This window comes from Corapipo altera, unplaced genomic scaffold (assembly GCF_003945725.1).
Source record: "Corapipo altera isolate COAL_440 unplaced genomic scaffold, ASM394572v1 45, whole genome shotgun sequence".
Classification (NCBI taxonomy): domain Eukaryota; kingdom Metazoa; phylum Chordata; class Aves; order Passeriformes; family Pipridae; genus Corapipo; species Corapipo altera.
In genome coordinates this window covers 25,629,099-25,643,253 of record NW_020884877.1, presented here as the reverse complement: position 1 = coordinate 25,643,253, position 14,155 = coordinate 25,629,099, and the positions used below count along the sequence as shown (strand labels likewise).

Sequence of the window (14,155 nt, the reverse complement as noted above, 5' to 3'; positions counted from 1 at the left end):
TGGTCTGCCCAGTATGGTCTCTTGGAGCAGCCAATGATGGAAAGGGAGATTTTGCTTTTAAAATGTGACATTGAACTGTTCCAGCATAGAGCATATGAGAATGAAGTCCCAGCCTTATACAGGAGTATTCTAATTCCTGCTTTACTGGTTAGCATCTGAACAGCTGAGGACTTAACAGTCCTCAGATAAGCAACTGATTTATAGAAATACATAGAGATGAAAGCTATCATTACATACTTGTCTAGGTAAGCACCTAGGCTTAGCTGTGTGTAGTAGCCTTTGAGATTACCTCCTATGCTTTCAAAAATTAAAAGTTCCCCCTTTGCTACTTTTATTGGGAAATGCTCTTAGAACTACTTTTCACCCTTTAAAATGTGTTGGAATAAAGAACAAAAAGAAGTTGTTTATTCTTGTTCTTATGGGTAAGTAAAAATAAGTATTTGGGTTTTTTACCTCCTATTGTCTGCTATTTGACATTGTGTTAATTAATTTCACCTTACAGGAGAGAGGTAAGAGCAGATGTTCAGCACAAGAAATGCTTTTACTTCTTTTTCCAGCTCTAAATTCCACAGCCAGCTCTATCTTCACAGCTGTATTTGGAGCTGGTTATCCTTGGAGGATTCTGCCAACCTGTGTCAGAATGGAGCTCATACTGGCAAATGCTTCCACTTCTGCTCTTGTTTGCTGGAGGTCCATGCACTGTGAGCATGCTGTGCTTTGCTAACATGCTTTCTGTCAGAACAGATGTCAGAATTTTTGACTGGTAAAGCAGTGGAGTTGGGTATAAAGGATGGGCCAGGAATAGCAAGTTCAGTATTCCAGCCCTCATTTGGCTTGATTTCCCCTGTGAGACTTTAATTGTTGCAGTGCTACTCTCCTTTCCCCTACCTGTCTGGCATCAGGAAAACATTGCTCTGTACACCGTGCTTGTCCCAGAAAGGGCTTGCTCTTGGCCAGGCTTACAAATAATGCTATTTGCCAAGTTATACAAGTGTCTGAGAACTCTACCTTGGATGTCTTTATTTGGGTGCTTTATTTTTAGTGTAGTAACACCTTTCTGCTTGCAGCTTAACCTTCCTTAAGAAAGTAGCATCAGTGGTCTTACTATTTAGCTTGCCATTTGGCAATCAACGGGGTCTCTCAGCAGCAAGCTGAAAGATTCAAGATGTGGAAAGAAGAGCTCTGCAGTGAGAGACTGTACAGAAGGCACTAAGGCAGCAGCAAAGGTGCTGCATGTCTGTGCACAGTGCAACGAGAACCAGCAACACAACATTTGGCTGCATGGCCATTAACTATGGGCACTACCACTGCAGGGAGAGGGTTGAAATAGGCTGAGCTGAGTTGAGGGGCTGGTCGTGGTTGTTTAGCAGCAGGATGAATGTAAATGTATGGGCTGTCTGAAAATATTGCTGACCTAGTGACCACATAGTGCTTGCAGGTATGGTGTGTGAGGCACCTGGGCTGCATAAATAACGCTCCGGCAGTAGTGACACCAGGACAGTGGTGGTTTAAGGACATCCACAAACAGATTTGTAAGTAGAGGTAATTGATTTTATTAAACTAATAAGGTGGTAAAAATAGACAACCACATGCAGCCTTGAGATCGGAAACGGAAACAGAAACAGCAAGCCTCAAACCAAAATATAATTTCAGAACCATTGCTGTGACTGCAGTAAGGCACTCTTGATGGAGGAACGGATGCTTTGGATGGCTGGGCAGTGCTGCAAAACAGGGGATTGTTCTGACACCCACTCAGGGAGTTGCTGCTATTTCCTCTGTATTAGATCAAAGAAAGGCCAGCAACATCCTGATCCTCGCAGCGCTTGCGAAGGGGAAGAGATGTGTGCTGAAACAAGCCCAGCGTGCAGGAGGTCAGAGGCCAGCTGGCACACACGCACTCGGCTCTGGTTTGCTGAGTTTGCAGTGTGCAGGACGGAGTCTGGACTTTGGATATGGCAATAATAAATGTTAACTTGTGTCTGATAAGACAGTGTTCCTTCTATCGCGCTTCTACTATTAGTTCTTGCACAGAGCAACTGGCTGGTTGGCACCCACTGCGGTTAGAGATAAGCTCTAAAGGGGATGATGTTTTCCTTGGATTTTTTTTTTTCTCGTGGGTTTTGCTTGCTTTCAACAAAGATATGTGAAGATACAACATTCCTAGCACAGATTTAACAAACCAGTATTGCTCTGCTGCTTAAGGCCCCTACCAGATTTTTCAACCCTGTGAATTAAATGTTTAGTTTGATGAAAAAGCACTCCGAGGCCAACTGCAGTATGCAACTGTCTTTCTGTCAAAATTCTTCACTATTCATCTAGAATGATCTTGTTTCACGATCCAAGTATTTTAACCTTTGAACTCATTTGACCCTGATGATACTGCTAAAAATAAATGACAATTGTATTTGCTGCTGTTCAAAATATTTGCTCTTCCCCCTGAGTGCTCAGAGCAAACAATATTAGGCAATAACACTTTGGGGTGACTGGGCATCTGAACTGTCTTGTGGGATTGGTGGGATTGATTATAAATTGGGGAGACAAAAAAGAAAGTGTATTTTGGTTGGGATAGGTTTCTAAATACCACAGCTGTCACCCAAAAATGGGTTACGCGTTCCTCTAAGTTGCCAAAGCTGCACAGAAGTAAGATAAGTTGATACTACATAGACATAAGACATTTGAGTGTATTCACAGTAATAAACTCAGAAGGGTAGAAGTGAATAAAATAAAACAAAAATAGAATCTAATTTTTCCCCTACCCACAAGTATATGAAGTACCTTCAGACTCAGATACCTGACCTATAAAATAGCTAATTTTCAGCTGCTCATTTAAAGTCCAAATAACATCAATCCATTCTAGATGTCTTCATTGTTTATAGAATAAGCTTGCATTTCCTCTAAAACCAGGGCATCTGTGAAAGTTAAACACAGCTTGGTTGTATTATTTTAGGATAGGGAATTCACATCGAGCTTGGCTGCAGTGGTCTTTTAACTTGCATTTCCAGTTAGTCCTAGTATACACATATTTATGAGCTGCACCAAAAGAAGCATCACCATATGCTTTCTTTCCACACCCTGGAAAGAAAGAAAATTACATGACTTGGCTAACACAGCCAGGGAGACACCTTGTTTGTCCCTACCAAAATGTACAAGGCACAGACTTGTACTGTGTTCCCCCAAAAGGCTGAGATAGTGTTATATCATCTCCTCCTAATAAACACTACTCATTTGAGTAAGTTCTGAATCTGAAAGTAAGCTCACCAGCATAATGTAGTTGGTATTTTTAAATCTGAATATTTATCTGCATTGATCTGATGTTTTACTGAGAGAAGAAACATACATAACAGCTGAGAAACTGAATAATATGATTTCCCTTAGATTACATAGTATTGAAATATGGACCCACATTTTTCTAGTGGTCCTAAGAGGGCTTATGTATTCAATGTATATTTCAAAGCATTGATTTGTCAGAATGGTCAGATGCAAATACTTTCATGTATGTCCTAAACCAGTGTAACTATTGCCGGAGGTCTGTGGAAAGGGCTGAATCCAAAGCAGAATGAGCGAGTGCCCAGAGTTGGATCTGTGCAGTGTGATGCTGAGATAGGTCCAAAAGCTGACCAGAAGTGAAAACACAAATTCTTTCCAGGAAACAATATGTATTCCTTTAAGCCTGTCTCTCTTCTTCTTAGACTTAACTGAGGTAGGGGGTAAAATCACTGTAATGGCTCCCCACATTATAGAATGTTTCTAACCCAGCTATAAGTGCCTTAACAAGTACTGGTTGATTTGGATGGACAGTAAGACCTAGACCTTGGTGATGGGCATTATTAGGTATTATTGGCATGTTCAGCAGCCCAGTCTCTTGTGCACATACAACAGTGAGTGGCAGAGCCTGGGGCTGCAGGACACGTGGTAGCCCCTGACTGGTGGTCAACCTGCCTTCCCATGGCACAGGAGAGGTGTCCAGGCAGGAGGCAAAGTGAAACCACCTGGCTCAGGAGCTGCCTCCTCTTTACGTGCTTTTACATGCCAGGATGAGTCTGTCTGCTTGGCTGCAGTCACTTGCAGTGATGGGAGGAAAATCCTGAGGTAAAGTGGTTGTGATAAGGGGCTGGTCTGAGCTGTGTGGGCTTTGGCACAACCCAAACCCCCCCATGTTACATATGCTGCTGCCTAAGGCACAATTTACTTAGATGACTGTGCCTGTGTTCCCAGAAGCTGCTGGTCTTGAGCAGCTTGCCAGCATCTTGCTGACTTTTTGCCCTGTTACAGAAGCTCTGTTTTGGCCAGCTAGGCTAAACCCAACCTGAGCTGAAAGCAGCTTCTTCAATTTGTATTTTCAATCTACTACCAGGAAAAAAGAGAACGCAAAAGAACAGTGACAGGAGACAGCTAGCTTCTTTCTTCTTCCTCACAAAATTTTCTGCATGCTCACTTTTTTGGTAAGATATCAATAAAATAACATTTCTCCCCCCCACCCCAGACCTTGGGTATCTCCCAAGGTCTCAGTCTGCAAGACACTCGAGGTCTATTTCTCTCAAAGATCAGGTCAACTTCTATCTGGAAAGACACCTTGAAACAGGGACCTGACAAAAATGAGGGTTTAAATGCCTGCCCATGTCAGTTGCTATGCCAAAAGCTAGAGATGTGATCAGAAAGAATTTTATTAAACTGACAAACGCATTTACAGAAGTAACAGGCTTCAAGATTAGATGAACCCAGACTGGTCCCTTGTGTTCTGCTTTACCTCAAAGTGAAATATTTCATTGGGTAACTGTTCCCTAAGCCCCTGGTGACTCTCAGATTTCGGTCCTGAACTTCCTCCAGGCTTCTGCAGGAGAAAAGCTGGAACAGATTCTTCAGCGTTAAACTTCTCATGATTTTAAATGAACCACATCAAACTGTTTCTATGTTTTACAACAGTCTCTGGTAATTTCCATTATTTATGAACACATTTCCCTGAAAACTTTCTCTCCAGGGATAGGATGTGAAATGTCCACTTAAACAATAGAGAAGAGGGACTTTCTAAACAAAATAATGAAACTGGCAATACACCAAGAACTCTACATTAATACAACTGAACAAAAAATACTTCTGAAGTGCTTTAAAGGTCATTTACTCTGTTGTTATTATGTAGGTAATGTATTTTTCAGACATTTTTCTTTTCTTCTAAGGCACTGAGCTCTTTTTATTGTAAAATAGTGTTTTCACATATGATTTTCACAAATAATAATCTAGAGGCATTTTTCCAAAATTTTCTTTTCTATTTTTTTTCTTTAAAAAGCAGATAATATATTCGGCTTGTTTTGTTATAGACAATGAAAATAAACTCATTTCGTTTGAAAAAGGTGCAGAGTACTCACAGGCTTCATAAACCCAGGCAGCTTTACCAGAAGGTATCTCCAGCCAAGCAACTGTAGAAATGAAGCGCTAATAAACTCTTTGTAACTATTCTATTAATTTATATGGCTGTTAAAATTATGCTTTCCGGGGTGACTTCAGAAAAGAGTGAATCTGAAAGTGCCTATTTAATGCTGATAATAATTCCAGGTCAAGTTTCATTCTTGTTTGTATTTGAGAAAACGAAATTAAATACAAAATATTAAAGCCATTTTGCATTTGCAGTAAAAGTACCATCCCCAAACTACCCTTTTTCCTCAAAGAACCAGCTTGGCAGATAACTGTATATCTACTAAAGAATCCAAGTATGACAGGGAGCACTTTTGGTTTCGGAAGTAACCACTTTAATTTCCTCATTCCTCAAAGATTTTTATGCACGTGTTTACTCATGTGAGCCTTACCATGGGCTCATACAGGAAAAAAACTTATCTTGTTCAGCAGAATACCCCTCACTATTAAAAATTAGAGGTTTTAATTGCTAAAGTCATCACAATGACTCATGTTTTAAATGCAGATCTACGCTTAATGATTTTGCTAATTGTGGGACAAATTGCCTAATGCTTTGCAGGATTGAGCTTATGTTACAAAAAGTATAAGTTACGTGAGGTTTTTGTCAGATAAGAGTTGGTGTATTTTGTCTGGTCCAAGTCTGCATTTGCTCAGTAAAGTTACATATAAACTGCATAGACAACGAGGTATTGTTGTTTTTTGAGCCAAAAATACATACATATTGTTAAATTTAGAACTTAGAAGTGGAAGGGTGTAACAGCAAATGCATGTGATCAGTCTGCACACTGTGAGGCAGAAATGCTGTTTAACCTGTGGAATAAACAGCCCAGGATTTTCAGAAAGCTCTTCTATCAACTGATGAACCTAAAATGAAAGGGATGTGGCAAGCATCAAGTTTGCTCGCTTGGATAGCATGTTCAAAAAACAAAAAATGTTGCAGACCACAAACCCACTAAAGAAGTTTTAACAACAGACCTTGCAAAAATTTGCCAAGTGTTGCAAAAGCTGAAAATGCCAATTTGGTGTATGATAGAAGTATAATCTAATACTGTATACCAGTTTGTAGAGAAACATTTAAACAAAAGGATTCTGCAGGAAGAGAGAAATAAAAGGGTCAGAATTTATCATTAAAATGCAAAGTAAGAAAACTAAAGTAAACACGTTGTTCAGAACACTCACTCTTACTAGAAACTACATTACAGAAAACACCCCCAGCCAAATCATAGCAGACATACATGTATTTTTGAAAGCAAACACAGAAAGCCCTCATGAAATTGCATAGAGATTTAAATTCTGATTAGTTCAGAAATGGAAGCTGGAAGAAGGGTAAAGTTATAACTTCTACCACCCCAGGTTGAAGGAGATCTTTCTAATTTCTTTCAGCTAGAAAGGGAACAGCAGAATTCTGATCCCAAATGCACATGAGGGAGGCCCAGAACAACGACCCGTGGGTCTGTCCAGTGGACCCTGTGGAGTCACTGCAGACCTCTCTGCTGGAGTCAAAATCAGAATTTGGCAGTAAAACATAGAATTTCTGATGACACAGCAAAACTCAACTTCCTTGGGTTTTTTAAAAGCTGTTTCTTAGGAAAAAAAAATAGTAGAGCTATCAGTAATTCATTAGAGGATAGCAAAACATGAGTGAGAAAAAGAGCAAGGACATAAAACTTTATGACCAGAGACTTTTTGCTGACAGCACAGGTAGAGATAGGTAAGGTTGAGCAGGCTGGTCAGAGATAAGAGTGCACACACAGCCCAAGGTGCGAGCCCGTCGCCGCACCGGGAGCCGGTGCCAAATGACTTCGGGAACACAAACATGGGCGCAGATACCGCGGGGAGGGCAGGACGGGGTGTTCCTCTGCCTACAGGCGTCTCGGTGGCCGGGTGTCACCGCAGTGCCCAGCACCGCAGCCCGGAGCAGCTCCAGGGGGGCTCCCGCGGTGTCCCGGGCGGGCGGGCAGGGCTGGGGCGAACGCCTGGCACCGGGGCAGCACACCTCGAGCCCTCCGGCAGCTGGGTTCACAAGGGGGCACGGGAGGGGTGAGGCTGCAGGAGGCATCGCCGCCACCGCCCGGGACACCTTCTGCCCAGCGGCCGCGTTCCAGAGCGGGCTTGGGCGAGCGTGTGCCCCGGGTCGGGGCAGCGCTGCCTTCCCGCGCCGTGCTGGGGGGCAGAGGGAGCAGCTTAGCTTAGTTTAGCTTAGCTCTGCCCGGCTCGGCTCGGCCCGGTCCGGCTCCGCCCGTCGGGGCCGCGCCGCTGACTCAGCCACAAGGGGGGCCGGAGGGCGCCCGCGGGCGTGGCGGGCGGGGGGGCTGCCCTCCGCCCTCCGGGGAGATAAAGAGCAGCGGCCGGAGCCCGCCCACGTCTTTCGGCGCCGCCGGCAGCATGACGGCCATCGGGGCGCAGGTACGTCTGTCTGTCTGTCTGTCCGTCCGCCGCCGGGGCTGCGCATCGCCCCGCCGCGGGGATGGCGGGGCTTCAGCTCGTCACCGCGCGGCCGGGGTCGCTACGGCCCTTCCCGGAGCAGTGGGGACGCAGCCGGCCGGATCCCCCCCACATCCCTCCTTCCCGGGTCCGCGGCTCTCCCTTCCCCTCCCCGCCGCACGTGGCTCTGCGAGCCCCGCCGCCCGTGCGGGGATGGAAGGGGCTTCGGGCGCTTGGCTTGACTTTGCATTAAATCTCGGGCCCCCGTTGGAGAGTTTCAGTGAGGAGGGGGCGTGTGTTGCACACGCGGCTCCGCGGCGGCTGCAGCCGGAGACCCTCGCAAGCCCCGGGGCAGCTGAGCCTTTCTCCCCCCCCCCGGGGTGAGAAGAGACTCGCTCGCTGCAGCCCAGGAGGACAGTGCTCGGAACTGAGAACACCTCCGTCCCGCTGCTGCTGCCTCCCCCGTCCCAGCCACCGGCCTCCATCCTCTTAGGGACCAGTGATTTCCTCCAGCCCTAGAGCAGGAGGCTGTGCCGTGGGACCGCGGGGCAGGGATCTTGCTCAGGCCAGAGCCTTTGTGATCCTGGTCCCGGGCCTTGACGTGGGAGCATTGTTCGTGAAGCCAAGCAACCAGGAGAGCTTCACCCACCCTTCCTTTCTGCTGGGTACAGCCCGTAACTGCATTGCTTTCCCTTGTGAGAAGAGGTTTGATGTGCACAAGTAAATATTTTCAGATACTGAATCCTGCAGCTTTTGTCCCTCTGCCTTTGTTTCACCCTGAAGTAGCACTGTTAACTCTGTTTTGTTTCTTCCCCCCACTCTCCTTTCAGGCGCAGCAGCTGCTGGCGCACCGGAGACCACAGAAATCCTTCTTTGAGACACTCATCAGGAGTCTGATCATCCTGTGCGTAGCAATAGCAGTGGTCTTGTCATCCATCTCCATCTGTGATGGCCGCTGGCTCTTTGCAAGGGGGCAGCTCTTTGGACTGTGGCACTTCTGCACGGTTGGCAATGACAGCGTCCTGAAGTGTGTCACTGACCTCAGCCTGGCCCAGGTGGAGGGGCTGAGTGTGGGGGTGATTCCCATAAGAAGCATGGTGTCCTTTGCTGTTGTGGTTGCCATATTTGGCCTAGAGCTGCTGATGGTGTCCCAAGTCTGTGATGATGCCAATGCGAGGCGAAAGTGGGCAATGGGCTCAGTTTTCATCCTTGTCTCTTTTTTGCTGTCAGCCACTGGTGTTCTGAGCTTCTCCATCCTTGTGAAGGATCACCTCACCTTCACAGGCTTCACGCTGACATACTGGTGCGAGTTCATTGCTGCCTTCCTCTTCTTCCTCAACGGGATCAGCGGACTTCACATCAACAGCCTCACACACCTCAGGAACGGGGTAGGCAAAATCTAGATGCGAAGGAGGTACCTCTGCCTTTGTGTAAGCAGCTTTGCCAATTAGACTGTAAAAAAGAGAGTCTAATGAAGTTTGAAAAGGATACCCTGTCTTAATTTGTGTACAAGGAGGGAAAGTATGAGTCAGTCTTGGCACCTGTGGAAGACCTACCCAGCTGCTGCGCAACACCAGCAAAGCAGAGACTGGGACTGGCTGCCATTGTGATGTGGTTTTCTGGAGAAGTGGATTAAAGCCAAGGGCATCCTGTTAAACATGCAGAGATGTGGAAGACTGATCTATCACACGTGTGCTGTTCTGAGGCTTACACAACACCCGTACTGCTCTGGGTTTGGCGTTGCTGTGCTTTTCTTCATGTTTTGAAGCCTGTGAAGAGTGTGACACAACTGTAGTGTTTTTCATGGGTTTGTTCTGTCATCTGGGACAGAGGATTTATGCCTGGCCATGATCACTAGCATGAAGTATTGGAATTCTTCACTGGATCTAGCTCCTCCATTTTTCTTTCAAAAGAGAAGGCACACAGACCTTGATATAGTCATATGTTTTGGGTTTTGTTGGAGTGTTCCTTGTATCTGTCCCTTTCTCAGTCAGTTTTTGGGGTCCACTTCAAACAGAGGTGCTGACTTGGGGTTAGGGGAAGGCACTGGGTGATGCAGGGGTACAGGGAAGGGTTGTGATGCTTTCCTCAGGCAGCAGTGCATGTTCCTGTGCTTGTGGCCTCTCCCCACTGTCATCACTCTTCTGCCACACCTAAAGGACACGTGCCAATTGGTCACCCAAACTGGCTCCATCACAGCCCTTGCAAAGTTCATGGTAACAGGGCAATGCTCTTGATTTCTTTTTTTACCTCTCTGGAGCAAGAGGAACAAGCTCTGCAGGGGCTTCCTGTGGCACTGTGGCTGGGCAGACCATGCTGAGACCACCATACCTTCTGGGGCGTGTTTTGGTTGTCAGGGTGTCCACTGGGGCAGTGGGAAATCTGCTTATCCTGTAGCTGAGAGTCTCCGGTAGCATTTCTTATGGGAGGAGAAAGCTCTAAATCTTCCAGACCAGACCAAGTCCTTTTCTTCCCCTGACTAACAGCCTGGGAGGAGAAGAGCCCATGATTGCCTAAGGAGGGGCTAATGGGTGCAGCTCTAATCTGTCGCAGCTGGTGGAAATACAGAGAGACCTGGCCAAAATCATATTAAGGCTGGTCTTCCTCCTGCCAATGTCTGAGTCAAGATCTCTATAATTGCTACAGCTTTGAAGTTGCCCATGGTGTCTTATGCAATAGGAGAGAAGACCTCAGAGGTTGGTTGCTCCATGTGTCCTCCCTGTCCACCATACAACATTTGGATGCCCACGGATATAAATGTCTTCAGAGTATTTCAGGGTTTCTGGTTTACTGTTTATCTTGTATCCACTGGCAAAGCTGCTTGTATTTTTGTTTTAGAACAAATGTTTCTATGTGTTCATCCCTATAGCTTTTGTGATAGCTATTGAGCAAGGCTTTAATTTCCCGTGCAACAAGTTTGACACAGTTTTTTACCTGAAACAAAAGCATCGTAGCACAGAGGCCAAGAAGGCTGTGTAGGTGAGCCATGAGTAAACAGCTTTGTCTTTGAAAGCTCAGAGTCTTAAGCTGTGCCTGAGCTGAATGTACCACACTTGATGAATGTGCTTCTGTGGACTCTCTTGCCTTCATGAGGACAGCATCCGTTCCTTTTTGGATTTCTGTAACTTAAGACAACACTCCTAAGCCTGTTTTGTAATGCAGTTTCAGACCTGGCTTGCTCTGGACAGTGCCAGTTCTACTTCTGTATGTGAATCTACTTGTCTTTCTGTCAGGAATTACTCAGAGAGCTCCTGAAGCTCTTGTAATGTTTGGGGCTTTGTTGGGGTTTCTTGACCCTCTGTGCCTTTACCTGCCTCTGGAAAATTGCACTGTGACTGTGTTTGTGAAGTTGCATTTGATTTGCTGAACTGCACTGTCGAAGACATGCTGGTGGGCTGAACATGCAGATGCTTGCATAAAGTAGCGCTGTTGGCTTTAGCAGAGCCACTTAGGCCAGAGAGATCCTGCAAGGTCTGGTCCCAAGGTGTTGGCACTTCAGTGTTAGCAGATGTTAAGAGTACCTTAACTAACCAGTGATTCAGTTGTGTTGCCTATGGGCCCTCAGGCCAGGCAGGACAGTTCCCCTGCACGAGGTTAAGGGTGTCCATGGCTTGTCTAGAAACATGGATGTAACTTCAGAGTGCCACTTTGGTGACATCCAAAACTGGAAATCAGCTCTACATGTACATTCCTTTGTGCTAGTGGGAGGCTGTGCCCCCATCCCTTTCCCTGGAAGGCAGCCATAGCCAGACTGAGTTCCAGGCTGGTGCCTCCCGTTTGGGTTGGAGGGAGGCAGTGGACAATTGGCCATTGAGTTCATCCTAGATGTGGTGCAATTGTGAATGATTTTAGGATGCTCTCTACTAGCTGAAGAAGAGGCCTTTTGTATGCTTTTTTTCCAACTGGTTTTGTGTAGTACTGCTTAACTTAATTATGCTGGGAGAAGAAGCATTTTGACAGCTAAATATTACAAAACAAGGTTGATTGTCTTGGAGACATCCTTATATACAGCAACCTGTGCAGCAGCATGTCACTGTTCATTTTCTGAAGGCTGTGGAAGTTCCAAGAAATATTCCTAAAGTTTCTTGAATAAATTTTATTTGAAATAAGAACTGTAATTCTCTCTTTTGATGTTTAGATATTGGGGTGCAGATTTAAGGAGATGATTGGAGTTTTACATAATCTCCCAGGCACTGGTCTGTTTTTGTGTACGCAGCTAGACTGATGAAGAAATGACTACCTGGCACTTTGCCAAGCTCTGACCAAGGGAACTGAGGCCACTGCACGCTCCCCTCTCCTTTTCCCTCCAGTGTGTCTGCACCAACCCAAGCAGCCAGCATTGCTTTCGCGTCTTGCAAAACAAGAGGAGCAGTCAGCTGTGCTGCTTCGTGGGAACTGGAGATAACCTTCTAGGCTCTTAATGATTTCCTGCTGTTGCATGTGCTCTGTTTACCAGCTAAAGAGCTCTTTCCTGTGTCCTTCACCTTCCTTTTCCCACACTGCACCCCATGTCTGAAGCATCTTTTCCCCAGCTCCGATTATTTGGCGTGCAGAAGTGATATCTGAGTACAAATATATTTATGCGTTTTTCTCTGAGCTCATTGTACTGACAGGTTTAGTAAACGTCAGGAAAACAGATTCCCAGCTATGCCACTGAATTAGTTTATATAATCTCAAGTTAATTAGCACCTGGTGTTCTCTTTCCAACAGGAGAGGTCATTGGCCTGTCTCAGACAGTTTAATATCTCTTAAAAGCAAGTAATGAACATCACTTTTTGTTAATGAGTCATTTAGGCTTAGTTACTAACTTTAATTGGAACCTTGTGCACAAGCTTGTGGATAAGAAAAAGGAAATAACAGTACAGGGTGTGCTAGCTCGGGAGGTGTCCTGCCTGCACTGTATTTTCATAGAATCACAGAACGGTTAAGGTTGGAAGGGACCACTTGGAGGTCATCTAGTCCAGTCTCTGTGCTCAAGCAAGGTTCCCTAGAGCATGTTATTTTGATTTAAGTTTACAGTACCTTCTTCAGCTGTGGTTGGAGGGACACCTGGAATGGGGTTGAGCCTTGCTTGCTTTTGCAAGTCAAGGGAACATGCTCAGAGGAAGATTACTGTCCTCAGCTGCCTTCTCTTTCCCTCTGCTGAAGCCTATTGTAAGCAGATAATGGCCCTTCTCAGCCTTCCAGGTCAGCTTGCAGATGCAAGAAGGGCCTCATTTCTGAGTGAAAACAAGGCCTGCCCCAGGCAGTGTCCTGGAAGGGGTGTTGCCTGAATTCCTGGGACCTCAGCTTCACTTGTATTCACCCCATCTGAAACAGTCCATTTCAGCTCCCCTGTACTGAAGCATTGCACAACGTAATTATTCACGGCACAACTACTGTTTTTTGCTTCTGATAGTTTTGCTGGGGATTTCCTTGTTGCCATGTTTGGAGAGAAAATACATTAATCACTTTTTCTTAAATTCATTAGCTCTTAGTCTGCTGATGCTCAGGCTGCTGGAGTTGCTGCCTGCCCTGCTGGCTTGCAGAGGGACAACTGGCTCCTCAGGGGACCTGGAATAGATAGCCAGAGGCTGTCACTGCTGTCCCTGAACAATGACAACGACTTGAGTGAAAGGTGGTACTCAGGCCCTATTTACTGCTAAAACCCACCTGCTTTACATTGAATACTCAAGAGCAAGTGTAATGAATGAAAGGGAAGCTGGTGAACTCTGAATATGTTGTTTGTGTTCAGCCTGTGTGCCTCTACCTCCTGCTTTTTGCACTGCTTGCTGAGATTTATTTTCCTGTTCCTTTTCATCTGCTTATAAACATGTCAGTGTTCCCAGAGCTACTAGCTCTTTTCTCTGGTATCCTTCAGCATAGTTAAATAAGCAAGATCCTCAGCAGGGCAGGGAGCTTTTGCACTGCCTGCAGGAGATGGGGGGGAAGGTGAGAACCCAGTCCACTGTGGTGGTATTTGGCAGCAGTTTCCAAGGCCCAGGTGGAACCAGGACAAGGTCACAGCATCATAACTCCTAATGCTGCCTGCTTCTGGCTCCTTCCTGAGTGGACATGCTCTTTCCAAAGAGCTGAGGACTCTGAATGCCAGCTGACATCCGAGAGTTTTTGTGGAAGCTCAGCTCTTCACACAAACCAGGCCTGTCCTCAATGCCTGAAGCAAAACGTGTAATACAGAATCTGGGAATAATTCCTCTTTTTTTTTTTTTTTTTTTGTTATTTCAGGCAAGACAAATAAAACCAAAATGGCCATGTAAAACAATAGCTTATGCTAGAACTTTTTCTTAAATGCAAAAGACCAGTATTTTATTGTGGGACATGT

At 45.7% G+C, this 14,155-nt stretch overlaps 1 protein-coding gene across 1 annotated transcript; it reads left to right on the top strand.

The window, feature by feature from the left end:
* Nucleotides 1-7,748: 7,748 nt before the first annotated feature.
* TMEM37 (transmembrane protein 37) lies at nucleotides 7,749-11,951 on the top strand. Its single transcript, XM_027637297.1, has 2 exons — nucleotides 7,749-7,815; nucleotides 8,664-11,951. Exons 1-2 carry the CDS (start codon nucleotides 7,795-7,797, stop codon nucleotides 9,234-9,236), a joined length of 594 nt encoding a protein of 197 aa, XP_027493098.1. The 5' UTR covers nucleotides 7,749-7,794; the 3' UTR covers nucleotides 9,237-11,951.
* The last annotated feature ends 2,204 nt before the right edge of the window (nucleotides 11,952-14,155 follow it).